This window comes from Bufo bufo, chromosome 6 (genome assembly GCF_905171765.1).
Source record: "Bufo bufo chromosome 6, aBufBuf1.1, whole genome shotgun sequence".
Taxonomy (NCBI): domain Eukaryota; kingdom Metazoa; phylum Chordata; class Amphibia; order Anura; family Bufonidae; genus Bufo; species Bufo bufo.
The window spans coordinates 100,627,106-100,648,153 of NC_053394.1; the positions used below are offsets into that span (position 1 = coordinate 100,627,106).

The following is a 21,048-nucleotide window of genomic DNA, read 5'->3' on the forward strand; positions in this document are numbered from 1 at the left end:
GCAAGTTTGAGCACCAGGAGGCGGGGCTGAATCCTTGGAGCACTGCTGTGTAACACCCCCTGTACTCTTTGTTTGACAGGACTAGTCAATCTGTATGCTGAGGGCAGAGCTGTGTACTAGCATCTACATATCATATACACTAGGCCTGCACAATATATCGCCAAAGCAATCGTATCGCAATAATCGACGATTGCGATATGGCGATTTGGCCGACCCAAAAATGCTGCGATTACCTACAATGATGCACAGCGCGGGTGTATCAACAGAGGGAGCAGGGGCTGGGGGCCGGCATCTGGATTCGGAATGACAGCGGGGACTGGTGCAGTCCCTGTATTCTAATGCACCGGCCTCACTCACTGTTGTATAATCTAACCTGTAGGCATTATTAAGATATAATAATCATGTGTAATCCAGCTGTATTACTTACAACTAAGTTCCGTAGCAGGGAAGAGGCAGGCTGGGAGGGCGGCGTGTCACTCACTACGTCATGCACCTGCGCCACCCACGTAGTGAGTGACGCCTCGCCCGCCCGTCCTCCCGGCCTACCTCCTTCCTGCCTCCTCCCTCCTCTCTGCTACGGAACTTAGTTGTAAGTAATACAGCTAGATTACACATGACTATTATATTTTAACAATGCCTACAGGTTAGATAAGATTATACAACAGTGAGCGGTGGCGGTCCATTCGAATACAGGGACTGCATCGGTCCCCGCTGTCATTCCTAATCCAGATCCCGGCCCCTAGCCCCTGTATTGGGAGTCATTCACACTGCAGGGACACTGTTATGGGGGGGATCTATGGATGGCACATGGCATAAGATGCTATATATGTGTCATCCACAGATCCCCCCCCCCATAGCAGTGTCATCCACAGATCCCCCCCCAAAGCAGTGCCATCCCAATGATCCCCATAACAGTGCCATCCAGAGATCCCCCATAACAGTGCCATCCACAGATTCCCTCCATAACAGTGCCATCCACAGATCCCCCCCATAACAGTGCCATCCACAGATCCCCCCCATAACAGTGCCATCCACAGATCCCCCCATAACAGTGCCATCCACAGATCCCCCCCATAACAGTGCCATCCACAGATCCCCCCATAACAGTGTCATCCACAGATCCCCCCCATAACAGTGCCATCCACAGATCCCCCCATAACAGTGTCATCCACAGATCCCCCCATAACAGTGTCATCGACAGATCCCCCATAACAATGTCATCCACAGATCCCCCATAATAGTGTCATCCACAGACCACCATTAGTTCCAAACCCACCAAAAGCACACCATTTGGTTCAAAAATTATTTTTTCTTATTTTCCTCCTCAAAAACCTAGGTGCGTCTTATGGGGCGAAAAATATGGTATATTACCTTATATTGCTGCTGCTGACTATGGTGTTCTTTAAAAAGCTCCTGTTTGTTCAGTGTTCGGAAAATCTTATTTTAATGAACACATGTTCATCTATTCTATTTTATTTTATTTATCTGTTCTGTGCAGTGCTATTAAGAAAATGACAAGTTTTGTATTTTGTACTTTTGCAGTAATGCAAATATGTTATTTACTTTATTAAAAGATGTTTTATTTTGAAAAACACTGTCCATTTCAGTTCTTGAGTTGAGCATAACTACATTTCAGCATTATCAGTAATTTGTGTGTGCTTTTGCCTTGAAAATCCAAGCAAATAGACCTCTAGCACAATTCCCTTTTAAAATATTGCATAGCATATCGTTATCGCAATTTTTAGGGCCCTAATCGCAATCGCACAAAATTCCCATATCGTGCAGTCCTAATTATACACTGCATCTACTGTAGCTCTGCCCTCAGCATGCTGATGTCTAGCCCTGTCAATCAAGTGGAGGGAGGAGTGTGCAGAGCGCAGGAGCTGTTACAAAGCAGTGCTCCAAGGATTCAGCTCCGCCACTTGGTGCTCCAATTGCTAATTTGTATATGAATAAAATGCAAATATCTCTGCAGCTGTTTAGCATACAGACAAAAGAAAAATATAGTTTTAATCAGCGTGATGAGCCCTACCAGGCAGTATGCCAGGTTTAATAGGGTTGATCCTGGTGACAGAGCCTCTTTAAAAGAATCCCCATTTTAAAAGGGTTGTTCACCTGTGTGAATGTTTTCTACTGACCTCACAGTGTAGCCGGAACTGCAGTGGTACTCAGAATTACCTGATCCCTGATGCTGGGTTCTGCCTTAGTCACTGACCGCCGGCTCTGCAAGTTCCACATCTCTACGCGTCAACATCCAGTTTGACCTTGGACCACGTCAACTGACTGCAGCGGTGACGTGTCACCCATGCGTCATGTCACTGGGTCTAATGAAGCATGGGTGACACGTGAGCTGCGGCCAGTCATTGGCTGCAGAGTTCACCTGACCTGGTCTCAAACTGGATGCTGATGCGATGAGACATGGGACCTGGAGAGCTGGAGGACGGCGATAGAGCTGGAACCCAGCGTTGGGGATCAGGTAGGTATGATTACCGTGGCAGGTCCAGCCATGCTGTGGATTCGGTAGAAAACATCCACGAAGGTAAAAAAAACTCCTTTAAGACACCAAGAAAAGCTCATGTTTGTGAGTCATTTTATAAGCAAAAGAATGTGCCTTCCTCTACAGTAATAGGGGGAGATTTATCAAATCTGGTGTAAAGGAAAACTGGCGTAGTTGCCCATAGCAACCAATCAGATTCCACCTTTCATTTTCCAATAGATCTCTGAAAAATAAACAGCGGGATCTGATTGGTTGCTATAGGCAACTTAGGCCTCGTTCACATCTCCGTCGAGCAGATCCAGTTACCTGATCCTGCACAAATGCTTGCAAACCCTGCATTTATGCCGGAAAGCAGCCGGATCACCACCGGACCTCATTACAGTCAATGGGGATTCGGTGGCGATCCGTTGAATCTGGCAATGCCGCATCCGGTCAACGCCGGTAGGCTGTTCTCAGCTGGAAACGTTCAACTGAGATGTTAACGTAGCCTAAGGCCTCATGCACGCAAACGTATTTTGTTTCCGTGTCCGTTCTGTTTTTTTTTGCGTATAGGATGTGGACCCGTTCATTTCAATGGGTCCGCAAAAATTGCGGACAGCACACCGTGTGCTGTCTCCATCAGTATGTCCGTTCCGTAGCCCCGCAAAAAAAAATAGAACATGTCCTATTCTTGTCCGTTTTAGGCATTGTTACAATAGATCCGCAAAAAAAACGGATGGCATACGGATGTTATCCGTTTTTTTTGCGGATCCGCAATTTGCGGACCACAAAACACATACGGTCTTGTGCATGTAGCCATAGCCAGTTTTGCTTCACTCCACTTTTGAAAAGTCTCCCCCATAATGTTCATCCATTATGATGACCTCAATGTGTTATTTGAGAACATGGACTCGAGCACTTATCATTCAGTACAGCACAGAAACGTAATATGTGTCTGTTTCCTTGTTTTCTAGGTACGGTGGATGATGTATTGGATTGTTTTTGCCCTTTACACTGTGACAGAAACCATAGCAGATTTAACAATATCCTGGTAAGTTCCCATAATTGCCTACAAAACGACAGACACAAAATATGGAAGCCATTTTAATAATTTATTTTGGTGTCAGTTTGTGTATTTAAAGAATAACGAGCAGTAAATTGAAAAAAATATGACTTTTTTTCTCGCAGTTTTCCCTAAACCAAACTGAAAAAGAAAAAAAAAACCACTTAAAACATATTAATGGGGTTGTCTAACCTGGAACATTGGTGCCATATCGCTAGGACGCCATCTCTCGAATGAAGTTCACAAAGGGAATGAGAGTGCACCGCTCATGAACGGCCGCTCTCCATTCATTTCTATGGGATTGCCGAAAAAATAGCCAAACTTGGCTATTTCCTGCAGTACCATAGAAGTGAATGGAGTGGTGGCTGCGCTTGCACAGTGTGCTCTCCATTCATTTCTATGAGACTACTGAAAGTAGCCAAGCACACCGCTTGGCTATTTTCGGTGCTAAATAGCCAAGCTCTGCCAAACTTTGAGCACTCATATCTGACATTGGTGGAATATCGTAGCGATATACCACCAATGTTCCAGGTGAGACAGCCCCTTTAATAAAAGGCCGTATATATCAAGTAAATAAGGTCAAAAAATTATTTTGGCGGTCCAACAACTAAAAAATTACAACCGGTAAACCACCACGTGCAGTAAATCCTTTTCAGTCCTGGTTATTAAAGGATTAAACTTTCCTGCACATTGAAAGATCGGGATCCCCCCACAGCTCTGTTTACCCCGGAGAGTCGTATTCTACAAAACAGAATTTTATGTTCAGTTTTTTTTAGTTACCCACTAAAAAAAAATATTTTTCTGTATAAAGAAGGTCTCGCGGGTTCCCTTTTCACATATAGAGATGTATTGTATTCCCTTCCAGGACACGTCCTGACGTTTAGAAATTCTATCCCGCGTCTGTTTCCATAAGTGCAGGACACATAACACACACCCTGCCTGGTCTTTCCTGGGGCCGGCGTCATACGTGAAAAACAGACTTGGCAGCGGGCCCTAATACATAATTGATTTCATGTGTTCTCGCTCCTGCCAGACCTGTGTTTCACAATGTTGAGTAAGGAGCCAGCATGCACCGAGAGCTCTCAATGTTTTATGTCATTTATACATGGGCTTACATTTCCATTTATGCACTTATACTTTACATGGCGTGGCACCGTTCCTTCTCCTGCAGAAGATGTATAGTATGTATGTAGCCATGGCACTCTATGATGGGCACTATGCCAGTTTTTGGTGTTGAATGACCCTGTCTTGCAACTCTTCATAGACCGTGTGACAGTATTTTCGCGCATGGGAATTTTTGCTCTGTGCTCGGCACTGGGGCGGTGTCACGACCCATGGTCATGGTCGTGACTCTGGAACCGCATGCAGTTGCCTGCGGTCTTGTCTTGTCGTTAATCACAGGTTGAGGGCTGTAGTATGTTGCCTCACCTGTGGTTGCCGCTGGCAACATAATGTATGTGGCAGTTTAGCAGCCTGACCTGGTGCTAGGCAGCTTGCTGTCAAGTGCATGCGGTTACACCTGGTTGGGTGTGTATGTAGGTATGCACTTTGTATGTCTGTTTGTTGTGCACGAGGTTGTGTTTGTGTGCACTGTGACACCTCCCTTCACTTGTGGTTGTCCGTGGCAACGTCTGGTGTTGGGTGCATGTGGTGGCAGTGTCTCGGCCTGCTGGCTGTTCCTCAGGACATGATTGCCACGCATGCCGTTGCCGGCGGTAACAGGTGGGTGTGTTTGTGTGCACTTTCTCCTTTAAGTGGCTGTCTTCCCTTCCCTGGTGTGAGAAGGGTTAATTCCCTTCTGTGTCTGTGAACACTGGGTGTGTCTGTGTGGGTGTGGCTACTTGGGCTATAAAGCCTCAGTGAAGACCTGAAGCTGAGGGGTACTCCAGCCTTGTTTGTAAGCTGGAGGTGCCCTCCTGGTCCCTTATGCCATCTGCCAGTGAGGGCCACCCTTGTGGTCATAAATCTTGTTTGATGTCATGAGAATGTGATACCCGATGTTATGAAGATGTGTTTGTGTTATGCTTATTTATTGCAGCGTATGGTTTCCTGGGTTCCTGTGTGGTGTGTGTGCTCTGTCTCTTGTGTTTTTGGACAGCAGCACTTATACTTGGGTTCCAGGCTCTTTGTCTGTGGCAGGTAGGTGTGGTACTAGTTGCACTTACCTGCCATTGCCACATGTCTGTTTCTGTTCCCCTTTCTTTATAGCTTGGCCACTTTAGACTCCTGTTTCTCTGTATCCAGGAGGAACAGGTCGTCTTACTCTGCTCCTAGTCCAGGGCCGCCCTGAGGGCTAGTAGGAATTACAGGTTCCAGTGTATGAGCCCTCCCACCATCAGGGTCGGCTCATACGGCTAGGAGACAGGGTCAGAAGTAGGGATGTGATTAGGAGGTGACCTGCTCCCAATTTCTGTCATCCTGGTCAAGCAGCGACCACCATCTTCCGTCATCGCACGGCTGAGGGTTTTCCCCATCCTCAGGCGGGGGCAGAGGCCAGAACATCAGGTCCTATACAATTACTACAATCTTTTATGCCTAGAAGGAGACAAAAGTGGAATGAAAACGACTCTAGTCAGGGACTGAGCTGTGCAGTGTGCCTAATTTGTGACTAAGGCCTCATACACACGACCGTTGTTCTGGTCCGCATCCGGGTGCGGACCCATTCATTTTAATAGGGCCGCAAAAGATGCTGTGTGCTGTCCGCATCCGTTGCTCCGTTACGTGGCCTCACAAAAAAAAATATAACATGTCCAATTCTTGTCCGTTTTGCAGACAAGAATAGGCATTTCTACAATGGGCTGCCTGTTCCTTAAATTGCGGAAGGCACACGGGCGGCTTCCGTGTTTTGTGGACCGCAAAAAACGGAACGGCGTGTGCATGAGGCCAAAGCCAGAGCCTTGTCCTAAGGAAACAAAGACTGGTGTAAAACGAGGACCGTTCAAGGACCGTGTGGCCATATGTTCTACAGTGGCACTAATTAAATTAATGAAGACCCCACTGTTAGTCATGCGGTGTGGTCATATTCTTACAAGGACTTATGCCTGGCCACAACGACAACTGATTGCCTATGACAAATCAGTCGGCGCTGGCTTAAAGGGGCATTTTAAATTTCCCAATGCAAACTGCTTGCTGATGAGCAAGTGTTCAGTCCCTGTACAGTTTTGCATGTTTACTTCAGGTGATGTGCTGCCAACAAGAGATGACTTATTTTTTTTTGGCCTGCATAAAAGATGAGATCAGCTGACAAAAAAAGCGTATGCTCGTTGTAGGCGGATTGCTGCCATGTTTACACAGACCATTGATAAGGAACAGGCGTTCTTCTATACATTCATTTGGTGTATGCGAAAGGACCTTTATACCATTTTCTTTAGGGAAATATGTCCCTGCTTTCCCCTCACTTGATCTGATTCTGTTTTTGGTACTAATTGACTCGTTAGTGGTTATAAAGCTTAGTGTGCCTAAATTTGAAGTGAATTGTTCATCTGCGTGTTGCCATGGCTTAGACTACAAAAGTAAAAGCAAACACAATGCAACAGCACTCTGCAAATACAGAGTATATGAACCAGTGCTATATGCACTATACAAAACTAATATGAGGTACTTAGCAAATATATTTTGATCCAAATCATTTGTGGCCATCCGCCACAGCTAGGTGACCACTGGGAACATATTCTATATGATACAGAGGAGGCTCAATCTGTATACTGAATCGACTCTTTATGATAGGTCTCTAGCCGTGCATAAATAGTTCTGATGAAGTCTAGAACATCTCCTCAAACTCAGCCAGCTAAATAAGACTATTACATAGACTGCCATCGTTTTTGTGCATTTTAAGACAGACGTTGTGGTCGTTATGTATTAGACTTGCACAGCCGCAGTATAATGTAGTCATACATTTCTTGTTTTAATTAGCCAAGATATTTTTTGGGGAAAAAAAAAATATCCTCTGACCTCTTTGAGCTTCAGAGACAATTTTCTCCTCTTTGCTCCACTGCATGTTACTGCGAGGCCCATAGTAACGGTACGTGATAAATGCCTTAAAGGGAACCTGTCACCTGGATTTTGGGTATAGAGCTGAGGACATGGATCGCCGCTAGCACATCCGCAATACCCAGTCCCCATAGCTGGCGCTCCTTCACAGTAGGCGTGGCTGGGCTCCGGAAATGTTAGTAACCTCATTTACAAATATATAAAATTCTTTTTTGACACAATAAAAGCACACAGAGCTATGGGGACTGGATATTGCGGATGTGCTAGTGGCGATCTAGCAGCCCATGTCCTCATCTCTATACCCAAAATCCAGGTGACAGGTTCCCTTTAATGGAAACTTGTCACCTCCAAAAACCATCCCAAGCCGCCAGCAGTACCTGAGAGTAGCCAGGAGCGTGTTTCCGACTATCGTTTTATTCCTGAAGGCAGATGAAGCAAAAGCTCAGAAAACTTTCTTTTATCCCCTGCCCGTGTGATTTTCTAGTCATGCTTGAAGTCAAGGGGGCAGCGGCCTCCTTGCTTCAAGTCCAGATAACCACGCCCCCTTCGCCTGTGACTGACAGCCGGCTGTTCGGCAAAGGCAGCCGAACTCTCGTGCATAAGCGCTGTCAGTCACGGCGAAGGGGCAGGGAAGGGGGCGTGGTTATCTTTGCTTGAAGCAAGGAGGCCGCTGCCCCCTTGACCTCAAGCATGACTAGAAAAATCACGCGGGCAGGGGATAAAAAGAACGTTTTCTGAGCTTTTGCTTCATCTGCCTTCAGGAAGAAAACGATAGTCGGAAACACGCTCCTTGGCTACTCTCAGGCACTGCTGGCGGCTTGGGATGGTTTTTGGAGGTGACAGGTTCCCTTTAAGCTTGGAGTGCAGTATTTGAGTAGTTAGTATTCACGTAGAAAGGATACTCTGATTAATTAATTCATGACATCTATGCCTGACTTGGCTTTCAAAGTTCATGCAAAGTGCACTACTCGACAGGGGGATGGAATTTGTGAGTAGTTCCATTTTCAGATACGACCAGACTGAAATGAAGAATTTATTATTGTCTTACTTGTACCAATATATCATTGTTGACTCCAATAGTAACAGGCAGTGATTCCTTTTTTTGCAGTTTTGCACAGGAACATTTGACCATTTTTGGTCAGATTCTATCTTATTCTAGCTTTATTTTCTAAATCAGAACATGCAACGTCTTCACATCCACAAGAGACCAGAAAGAGGAGATGAAAGAGGAATTTGAAAGTATGACAAGTTAGGAGAACAGCCACATATCTTCAGGCAGTCTAGGAGACAAGGTCATCAAGCATGCCACATATAATTGGATGGTGCTCTCTGTCTCACAGACCCATCAAAACACATCTATATGCGGCATAGTTCAGATTTCCAGCATGTTTTCTGTCTCCTTACTGTATTCTGACTTACTGTCCTTAACTGACCTCACATTACATGATACTTGAAGAACCAGACACTGAACAGTGGTGCAGAAAATCACATTTTTCATCTGTTTTTACTCCTTGTGTAAACCATTTGTCATTTTTATTTGTTATGTGCATTTATATAGCCCATTTTTCCTTAAAAGATTGTGTATTATAAAATATAGATGGCTAGGTATTATGTTAGGCATGGGCCGTGGTATCTTAGATTATTCTATATTCTCTTCTTTTGTTGCTTTTAGGTTTCCTTTGTATTACGAGTTAAAGATTGGTTTTGTAATCTGGTTATTATCTCCGTATACAAGAGGTGCCGGCTTGTTGTACCGGAAGTTTTTGCATCCTCTTCTTTCTAAAAATGAAAAGGTAAGTTGTAATCTGTTGAGTACAGAACGTGCGTGCAGATGATTTACTGGCTACAAAAATAGCTTCTTGTTGCAGGGGTCTGTACTAATCAAAGAACCTATGATTGAATCACCCCAGAAACCATATGGGTGGCTTTTCCATAAACACTTGAATAGAACATTCCAGTTGTATTAACAAGACAATCTTTACAGATAAGCATTTAAAATGTGAGAATTTTCATTTTCTGGTGTCATATCAGTATTGGTTCAATATTGGTGGCATATCACAAGCATGAACCACCAATGTGTTACTGGTGTTGGTCCAACTGCTGTAATCACTAGAATGAAGTGGCAGCAGATTTAGTTGCTGTAAGTACTTTTTCTGGACAGCCACATGGTCAGCCACTGACCATAATGAGTCAACCGGGTATCCTCTAAAGAAGGCATAGCAGAGCCATCAGGAGATTGTGACACTTTCCTAGTGACGATGTAACTTCATTCTAGCAATCAGCAGGGCTAACATTGGTTGAAGCCTTTGAATTTGGACATCAGTAGCATATACCGTATTTTTCTGAGTATAAGACGCACCCCAGGTTTAGACAACAGAAAATTAGAAGAAAAAAAATATTTTCTACTTATTCAACCTTCTTTGGTGGATTAATGAAGTGTAGGGTCCCATTACACAATAGTTATAAAAACATGCATATATATTTATATATATATACACCTGCAAACACCTTGGAGCCACCCTTTGCTCCCTGGATCACAAGTCAGGGGTGATTGAGCTTCTTCAAGAAAGCACAAGGTAATAAAACATTTCAAGAGTACAATAATTATAAATAAAATACAATTTGAATTGTGCTTGTAAAAGTAAAAAAGAAGAAAAAAAAGAAATATGAAGAAAAACTAAACCCCTTTCCAGCCGAGGGGGGAGGACTGGTTTAACCACGCATATCTCCACAACAATATCTTCACATCAGGAGATATAGCTTTTAGAAATCGGGTTGCAAGTGAAAGCAGGAGTATCGGGTTTCGAACAAGACTAGAACCGTGGGCCAGATTTATCATTACTCTGACAGCTCACTCCACTTTCACATATGGCTAAAGTCAGTTTTAGCCAAGTCAGATTTATGATCGGCCCTTTAAGGCCTCTTTCACACAGGCGAGTATTCCGCGTGGATGCGATGCGTGAGTTGAACGCATTGCACCCGCACTGAATACCGACCCATTAATTTCTATGGGGCTGTTCACATGAGCAGTGATTTTCACGCATCACTTGTGCGTTGCGTGAAAATCGCAGCATGCTCTATATTCTGCGTTTTTCACGCAACGCAGGCCCCATAGAAGTGAATGGGGTTGCGTGAAAATCACAAGCATCCGCTAGCAAGTGCGGATGCGGTGCGATTTTCACGCACGGTTGCTAGGAGACGATCGGGATGGAGACCCGATCATTATTATTTATTTTATTATTTTCCCTTATAACATGGTTATAAGGGAAAATAATAGCATTCTGAATACAGAATGCATAGTAAAATAGCGCTGGAGGAGTTAAAAAATAATAATAATAATTTAACTCACCTTAGTCCACTTGATCGCGCAGCCCGGCATCTCCTTCTGTCTCCTTTGCTGAACAGGACCTGTGGTGACTTCACTCCGGTCATCACATGATCTTTTAACCATGGTGATGGATCATGTGATGGATCATGTGATGACCGGAGTGAATTTCACCACAGGTCCTGTTCCTGCAATGAATGCTCACCAGAGGTCCTGTTCAGCAAAGGAGACAGAAGGAGATGCCGGGCTGCGCGATCAAGAGGACTAAGGTGAGTTAAATAATTTTTTATTTTTTTTTAACCCCTCCAGTGCTATTTTACTATGCATTCTGTATTCAGAATGCTATTATTTTCCCTTATAACCATGTTATAAGGGAAAATAATACAATCTACACAACCCCGATCCCAAGCCCGAACTTCTGTGAAGAAGTTCGGGTTTGGGTACCAAACATGCGCGATTTTTCTCACGCGAGTACAAAATGCATTACAATGTTTTGCACTCGCGCGGAAAAATTGCGCGTGTTCCCGCAACGCACCTGCACCTTTTCCCGCAACGCCCCCTCTGAAAGAGGCCTAAGACTGTAATAAATGTGGTTTGACGGTAGCAGTTTATCGATCAGTAAGCAGCTTTACAAAAGTCGCAAATCTTTATGAAAAAGTCGCATGCTATATTAAAAAGTCTCAAAGATAAGCATGGACCTCACTGGAGTGAAATTGCACCTTTTTTTGCGACTTTTTTGCGACTTTTTAAATAGTCGCAATAGTAAATCTGTCTAGAGATTCATTTACATAAGAAAATATGCCCACTTTCAGAAAACTGGCGAGCATAATGCAGAGCAGAAAAAAGTCGCAAATTTTTGAGCAGTTTAAGCGATTGCGCAAAAATTTTCGACTTTTTCACTCCATTATTCTGACTTGAGCTAATGATAAATCTGGTCCCATATCTCTAGCTTCTCCCAATCAAGAGATATGAGTGGTTATAGCAGCCCCCCCTCACCCTGCTTCCCAAGATTTGCAGACACTGAGCACTCTCTGTTAAAAGCGTCATGCTTGCCTAGGTGCACTTCAGCTCCAGCAAGCCCTAAAGTGCTGAAATAGTGCTGAGAGGCCCTGCTGATGAATAAGACATTGGGCCAGTACATAAACACAATGGGCCAGATTTATCATTACTCTGACAGCTCACTCCACTTTCACATATGGCTAAAGTCCGTTTTAGCCAAGTGAGATTTATGATCGGCCCTTTAAGACTGTAATAAATGTTGTTTGATGGTAGCAGTTTATCTGTCAGTAAGCAGCTTTACAAAAGTCGCACGTCTTTACAAAAAAGTCGCATGTTCTATTAAAAAGTCTCATAAGATAAGCATGGTCCTCACTGGAGTGAAATTGCGCATTTTTTTGCGACTTTTTTGCGACTTTTTAAATAGTCACAATAGTAAATCTGTCTAGAGATTCATTTACATAGGAAAACACGTTTTAGCGATTGCGCAAAAATTTTTCACTCCATTATTCTGACTTGAGCTAATGATAAATTTGGCCCAATGACTTTGGACGATAAGACGCAGGCACTTTTTAGCAACATTTTTTCTTTCTAAAAATTACATCTTATAGTCCAAAAATACTGCACTTTCACTTTGCTAAGATAATGCCTTTAATCACAGCTGGGGTCTATTTAGTTACTTAAAAATATATAAAATTAGAAAATATCAAAAATATAGTTGGTTGTCTGTCCACTTGGACAACCAAGACCACATTTACCCATGCCATATTTATTGCCATGCGTGGGGCTCTGAGCTTTTTTTTAACTTGATATTGCATCTGATGTGTTATATGTTTAATAGTCATGACTTACAACAGATGTCCTGTGTTTTCTGAACAGGAGATTGATGAGTATATTGTCCAAGCCAAAGAAAAGGGCTATGAAACCATGGTGAACTTCGGCAAGCAAGGCTTGAATCTTGCTGCTACTGCTGCTGTGACGGCCGCCGTGAAGGTGAGAGTTCCACTTTATTACTCGTTAGCACGCCGTTTGTTATTATTTTCTCTTGTAAAACACTGTATAGATCATTACCTTATTGTAAAAGCCTTTTAGACTGCTTAGCTGTGCTTTTTTTCTTATTGAATCCTGGCCGATATGTGGAAGTAGACCAGCATGTTACTGGGTTTTACAATTTGGATTTAGTTTATGGAGACGCCTGTTATTTTGATAGGATGTAACAAGTAGTTAATTCACATTTTATGGCTGATATGCAAAAGTCAGGCCGTAGATAGAACTTAAGGCCCTATTACACGGGCAGATGATTGCTAACGAGCGTTCGTATCTGGCAGTGTAATACTGCCGCCGATTACCCGAAGAACGCGAGTAGGCGTTTGGGAATGCTTCCCTCCCGACAATAGTCTGCTCTATCTACCTGTTTCATAAGGCCTTTTTATTTGGGATGAAAGTGCATAAAATGATAACACTGGTCAGTTGAGTAGCTTTACAAGTACATTGCAATGCTTAAAGGGGTGATCTCCTCAGAAGTTGTTGCAGATTCCACTCCTAGCACGCAGCTTTTTTTTTCAGGGGAAAGCTATGGCTTGCCAGGTAATTCCCCTGTAGTTACCACGTGGAGATATGCCGTATTCCATAGCAGTTATTCATCAATGCAAGGCTGGCTGCAGAGGGACATCTGCACAGGGGTTTCTCCTTTCTGGCTCACAGAGGGATTTCTGTGCAGGGGTTGTCTTTGTGCAAACTGATCCGGAGTTCATTATGGTTTAACATGCATATAGCTAATCTCCACTGCAGTCAGTCACCACCATAAGATGGAAGGAAGCAGGGAGATGTGCCAATGTTTTCTGCTGAAAGCCTACTATAGGAGACCACTTTATATTTGATATTTACTGTCGTTTTATCTATAACCCTAAATTTATTTTAAATTTAAAATTAAAACTTTAAAAATAAATGTGTTCTCTGAACAGATTGTGGTGGAATTAATATGAATAAAGAGCATTAGGCTGGCGAAACACTTTAGAGAAGTGCTAAACCTGCCGATTTCGTCAAGCACCACCTAATGGTCTTGCTGTAGATGTTGGGGGAGAAAAAGGTTGGCCAGTTGGCTTTCAACTGCCCGATCCTTTTGGTCTTCGGGAAATGAGCCTCTGCTAGAAAGTTCTGGCAGCATCTTTTTCCCCTCTTCACACATGCATGCTTGACTGAGCTACGTAATGTTTATGGCTAGCTTTAGAGGTGGGTGTATTGGTTGGTGACATAGTAAATATTAAAGGCACAACCAATCAAACCATGAGTTATACTGGAAAAAGAAGATAGGAGCATGCGGAAACAAAAAAGTCATGGTTCCTGTTTGCGATGGGGCAGTCCATTCATAAAAGGCATGGAGAAGCCACAGAGGCGTCCAACAGGTGTCCACCCATTGGTGAAGTAGGATGGTCATCTGCACAGCTTGAAGGAGAAAGTTTTGTGGATTCAGTAGCTGATATGGGAGATATCCCTTATTAAATGACTTCTTTCTCTCTTTTCTCATTTTGCTGTCCTTGGCTAATATTCAATGAACAATCTATCTACTGTTCTCCATCTATCAAGTGAAGGTAAATAGTCACCAGCTCCAGCATGGCATACCCGCTTACACCAGTCTATTGTAACATGGTTTAACATTCGTACTAGAGGTAGCTTACTAAAATTACAGATTACTGTACATGTTATATATATATATATATATATATATATATATATATATATATATATATATATTATGGGTCAGTATGTACTCATTATAATATCCACTGAAACATGACTGAAGAAGCAATTAACAGTACATAGCAAATCATTTCACCTCAGCTTCTCCCGGAAATCTAAAACCATGTTTGCTTTTGTTTTGCGTATTTGAAATTGGTTATTGGAAAGACTTAATGACAGCTAATTTAATTGCTACATAACCTTTTTAATCTTATTATTTATTATGTTGGCTGCAGTTGGTCCATTGGCTAAATCCGGTCGGGCTTGTAAGTTGAAAGCAACCACGGGCTTGATGTACAGTAAGGGTTTTTCAGCCTGATTAATGGTATTGGCAGCCATTTTGCACTATGTATGTGCCACTCTTTAACATACAGCGTTCAAACAAGGCTGCAGCTTCATTAGGGTAGGACTATCATTGATTGTGGCCTCTAAAATATAGCTTTTAAAAGATATTCCGTAAAATCCTAGCAAAAATGTAATCATAAATGGTCCAAAACGGCTAAATTGATGATAACGTGTGGTGATTCGCTCTGGTAGGCAGATTAGCGGACGCAGTACAAAGGCAAAAACAAAGTCTTTAACTTAAACAGTGCAGTGTTTATTCACACAAACAAAATGACAGTTCGCCGTCTTGGTGTTCATTAACATCAGGGCAAGTCCACAGAACAAAAAACATTCACCTAGGGGCCTGCTTCCCAGCAATGCAGCTCTCAGCCCTTTAGCACGGCACACATCCTTAGATCTCAAAAAACAGAGTCTCCACAGCTTCCTTGTCAGATGGAGGATAATCCACACAGCTGAGACTGCTGGCTGGGTTTTTATATTCCAGGCAAAACCCGGCCTGGAGCGTGGGGAACAGCCACCCACCCAACACTTTGGCTGCTCCCAGTAAGAGCCGGCCCGGATCGGCTTTACAGCCACACTAAATAACCAAAAGTGTCAGTCAGCACTAGCTGCTGCTGACACTTAAAATTACCGGCTCTTACCTCACCGAGGCCAGGAACCTCGGTGACACATATCTTCCGTCAATGACGGCCCCTTGTGCTTTCCTACACATGGGATAATTTATCTGGGAGCCTCACATTCAGAACGGGGGTATATAGCATAAGGTCAATGCTATATTTGGCCTAATCCCTTGGTTTAGGTTCCAGAACAAACAGAGCGCTTGCCCTGAAAGGGGCCACCCTGTCCAGATGACTAGCCCTGGTGCACCCTAGTAATTCCTTGTCCACTAGCCACAGCAGTAATGGAGCTGCCTCATGAATGCATTGCTAGTAGCTTGCAATACAGGTCCAGCTGGGTGTTACCAGTTTGGGATGTGTCTTTGCAGAGCCTGACTGTCAGCATTGATTGGATAATGTCACACTGTGAAGGGACACACCCCGAACTGGCTAGACATTTATTGCTGCTAGCAATTCATTCATAACTTCTAGAAGGAATAATAAAAGCATGGCACAACATGGAGTCAGAAGAATAGATGCTCCAGAGACATTTTTACACGGGGGAATGCAAGTTACTAAAACACATCAGGAAAGTTGACGGGTCCTCTTCATTCTTACTTGCCATTTTCAAAGCACCACCAAATGAGGTATAAGCTGCTTTATGTGTAGCACACAGGCCTGCGAGCTGTAAACGTTTCTGTTTCAGGCTTTTCTCAAGCTGTATACTGCCTGTGCTGAAATGTTGCTGTATACAGTCTGAGAAAGGCCTGTGCGCTAAAACCTTATTTTTGGTTTATGTGCTACTAATGAAACAGCTTATACTTTGTTTGGACTCTTCTTGCAGGTTGGATTTCCTTGGTGGATTTTGGTAGAACCGATCCCCCAAGATAAAATGCCACAAATGAACCAGATGCACACGTGACCCATTTCGATATACTACTTTCCCTTACCCTTAAAGGGTTGCCTGGGCTTTTACTATTGATGACTTATCCTCAGTATAGGCCATCAATAGCAGATCAGCGGGGGTCCGACACCCAGCACCCCTGCCGATCAGCTGTATGAGAGGACGGCGCGTGCAGTGTGCACGTGCCATTTCCCTTCTCTCTTCCTGCTCTCCAATGTTGTCTGTGGTCTTTGCCATAGACATAGCAGCAAGAAGGGAGACGGCACGTGCGCACTGCTCGCGTTGTCTTCTCGTACAGCTGATCAGAGGGAGTGCTGGGTGCAGGACCCCTGTCGATCTGATATTGATGACCTATCCTGAGGATAGCTCATCAATGGTAAAAGCCCGGACAACCCCTTTAAAGGAGTATTCCAGTAGACAGAACCATTTCCTGCTGTGTTGAGACAGAAGTAAGACGTGGAGCTCAGCATGGATGCTGTCAGAACAGCGGCAGCCATGGGCTCGAGGAGGTGAGCATAAGCTAGGTTATTTTCTTTAACCAGGTCATGGCCGTCCAAGATCCTTTTTTTTTTTTTTCTACTGGAAATTCCCTTTAAATTCGCAATCATACAATGATAAACCTCCGGGGAGAAGGATACAACCATATCGAGCAAAAGGTGATAGAATATTGATCATTTCAATGTAAGAGTCAGTACAGTAGCCAGAAGAAAAGCAGCACCCTCATGGATTGTATAGCATTACATGCGGAACTCAGACACCTTGTAATTGGAAATGACTCATTTGTTTGCAAATTACAGAAATTGGACTCTAAATGTCAGGTGGCAGCCTGTTATTTTCTACCTCGCCCACTGATGCTTAATTAATTGAATATAATCACAAGGCTGAATTTGAATAAAAATGTTGTTTGCTGCTTTCTAGCATACAGCTTTAGCTAAACATGCTAGTTGTGTAGGATTAGAAGAGCATGGCTGCTTTCTTCCAGAAGTAGCGCCGCACATCTCCATGGCTTTTGTCTAGTTTTGCACCTCGACTCCATTGAATCGAATGGAGCTGAGCTGTAGTTCTACACACAACCTGTAGAAAGGGAAAGCATTATTTAAAGAGGTTGTATGAGAATCCCCAAAAAAGAGGTCTGCTTGTTTTAAGCAGCGCCATTCTTGTCCATGGATTGTGTTTGGTATTGCAGGAACTGTTGTCCACAATGCCTTCACAATGCCTTCACAATGTCTTCAGTGTCTTATTTTTTATGGAATGTTGAGTAAAATTATTGCTGATGAACTTTAAATTCTGTTCTTTTATAGTTTTGTGTATATAGTCTATAAATATAATAAAAGTACAACAAAACATTTGCAAAAAGCTATACGTATATTTGCGTTGGTGCGTAGTAGTTGAGGCCATCTCTGATATTTTCTATAAATTGTGTGGGCTGCCATTAGCTTCCATAGCTGTTCCCTTCTGGTATTCATGGAGGGAACATTGACCAACCTTCAATATGATGAGAACCAACAGAAGATGATGGGTCACTTAAAGTACAAAAGCACATGTAGAACCGAAGTAATCACAAAATAACATAATTTTTATTAAAAAAATCACATGATTGACACAAACCACAATAAATAATTGACACAAGCCACAAAACTTTTAAAACATTAAAAACCAGGAGGACCGATGGTGGGCTGTCGGTGTATATTGAAAAAAAATGCAAGTGCAATATTCGTTGTTGGCCACTAGTAAAAAAGTTGGTTAAACCAAACAACTATGGCTCAATAGTACATAATAACAAAATTCATCTACAGATACATGAAACAGGCACATTGCCCTGTGGGTGATGTAACACACCACAAAAAGTGACTAGAGCAGAGGAGCAACAAAATATCATAAGCACATAGCAAATACTGACCAACCAAGCTTGAACACCGCACCCGACCACCACCAGTCCAATAAAAATTATGTTATTTTGTGATTACTCCAGTTCTCCATGTGCTTTTGTACTTTAAGTGACCCATCATCTTTTGTTGGTTCTCATGACAGGGTCAGGTGTGGGTCCTGGACTTTGATTTTGGGCTATATATAGGTTTCCCAACCTTCAATATGTCTAGGACATCGTGGAACCAGACATGCTGCCTTTTTGTCTCAGTTAGGAGAAGTGGTGTTCCAACAAGATAACGCTCGTCCACTCACTGCCCGCACCACACAACATGCTCTTCAGGGTATCCAGCTCCCTGGCCAGCATGATCACCAGTTTTCCACCCTATCTGGAACTGGATGGGGTGGTGGATCTCCGATGCACAGCAGCCAACAACCACTTTGGCTGAACTACGGTTCCAAGTTGAAAGAGCTTGGAATGACATCCTGCAGGAGGATATCCAGCATCTGTATGACCATTACCATGCCAGAGTGGCAGAATGTGACCCTGCCTCATCTTATACCCTGCTGAAGAACCCAACATAAGCACCATAGGCACCACCTTAGCTGTGTGATCATTGACTAGTTTATACTTTGTCAATCTCAGCTCAACTGCATTGAGTTTTCCATTTTTTTTTTTTTATTTTTTTTTTTGTAATTTTCCGCTAGTGTACTTTATTTTTTTTTATGCATAACCTAGAATTTACTCAATTGTCCAAGTCTCGAGGGCAGAGTATTCACCAGGAGAGCGGAGAGAGTTTATTAATATTCTTTTAATCAACTAGTTGTTTTTAGCTAAAACGCTATGAGGATTTTAGTATAATGCAGACTTTTAGCTTTGGAAAGTTCCGTAGCTTTCTGAAATGACTCGCAGCTCTTTGTGAAAGGTAATAATGATCACACATGAAATTTTCTGCAATTTGCATCACTTATTAAACCAATGGGTTCATAGCTGTATGCACAAGCTAGAATCAGGCATCCTCAGATGAATAATTTTCTAAGTATACCTGAAAGCTAATAGAAAACAAAACATCTGCCCTCAATGACCATTTCAGTGGTGCAGTCTGTAAAAAACAACATCCCGCGTTCTCTCTCCGCATCACTTAAGTCTATTACAGGGGTTATTTGCACCCCCCCCCCCCCCCCCCACACTCCCATCATGCTACATCTGCAGCTGTCACTGTATATTGTGCAGCATGTTACCGGACTCAGAATGTAAATTAATCATTTAGCTTAATTTGTTTGTGTTCTGTGTCCTGTATTATCTATAATCTAGCTCATTCAAGAACATTGAGGCAAGCATGACATTGAAAGTAGCAAAGCCAGCCGCGAGGTCTTGTCATGTATTATAGTCCCATAAAAGAAAATCGCCATACCTACTGTAATTCAGTCATTATGTTGGAACAGCGTAAAACAAAGTCCTAGACACTAAAATATATGGCTGTGTTACCAGCAGATCATTTAGTTGAATGTATCCAAAGCCTCAATTTATATTCTGTCCGCACCACATTTGGTGTATATATGTCTAGTGTGTACAAGGCGTGCTCCAAGCCTATAGACCAGTGATGGTGAATCTTTTAGCGACTGAGTGCCCAAACTGCAACCCAAAACCCACTTATTTATCGCAAAGTGCCAACACGGCAAGTTACCCTGAATACCAATATAGTGTCACGGACACTCCCGTGACAGGTGTAAGGAGATCAGAGAGAATGGCAACATCTGAATGGTCTCTTGTAGATCATTTGTGTCAGTGTTGTTTTGGTAATGACCACACCTCTGGCAGGTGTTGTTGGTTTGGTCATTTAACTTCCCCTATTTATTACTGCTTACCCATTTTGGGGGTGCGGTTTATAGCGGTTTATAGCTTCAATTTCTGGACTCTTGGCTTGCTGGTTGTTGGATCTCAGTTGAGCTCCTGGCGCTGCCTTTGCTCCACGTGAAGTTTAAGTGTCGTCTTCCCTTTTTGTATTTTGTTTGTTGTATTTCCCTGTCTTTTGTATCTAGGCCTGAGGGAGACTCCTGTTCATCCTTGTGGTGGAGAAATAGGTTGTCTCAAGCCCTGTCATTATACCAAGGCCCTACAGGGTGTGTTAGGGCTCTAGGTTCCTGTGTATGAACTTTCCAACCATAGAGGTCAGTTCATACTGATAGTTAGTCAGGACTTGGATTAGGGTTGTTCTAGAAGGTGACCTTCTCCTTTACCCTAGTTTCCAGGCTTAGTTCCTTTCCCCTTTCCCACCCATACCGCGTCTTGTGACATATAGTATATCATGTATCTATAACAGCCTGCCTGCATTCAATGTGCTGCTTGTGCACCCTGCGCTGATGAATGGCAGGAAAAGTCTAAGGCATATTGGTACACCATAGACTTTTTCCAGGGTGCGGGTGCCCACAGAGAGGGTTCTGAGTGCCGCCTATAGCATCCGTGCCATAGGTTCACAACCACTGCTATAGACCGAATGTATCCAAAGCTAATATCATCAATTTTTATTCTGTCCGCACCACATTTGGTGCATGTATGTCCAGCATGTATAAAGCATGCTCCAAGCCTATAGACCGAATGTATCCACAGCTAATGTCATCCATTTTTATTCTGTCCGCACCACATTTGGTGTATGTCCAGCATGTACAGGTTGTGGCCCAAGCCTATAGACTGAATGTATCCATAGCCTGTGGTGGACCAGATGTAAGCCAAAATAGTGGTCAGTA

The 21,048-nt window shown here is 43.2% G+C and overlaps 1 protein-coding gene across 1 annotated transcript in view; it reads left to right on the plus strand.

The window, feature by feature from the left end:
• The window catches only part of REEP3 (receptor accessory protein 3), a 189,120-nt gene that overhangs the window by 110,153 nt on the left and 57,919 nt on the right, over positions 1-21,048 (plus strand). Inside the window, exons 3-5 of the mRNA XM_040438869.1 lie at positions 3,451-3,527; positions 9,202-9,322; positions 12,730-12,843. Coding sequence (XP_040294803.1) covers positions 3,451-3,527; positions 9,202-9,322; positions 12,730-12,843 — 312 coding nt within the window. The remainder of the gene's footprint in view (positions 1-3,450; positions 3,528-9,201; positions 9,323-12,729; positions 12,844-21,048) is intronic.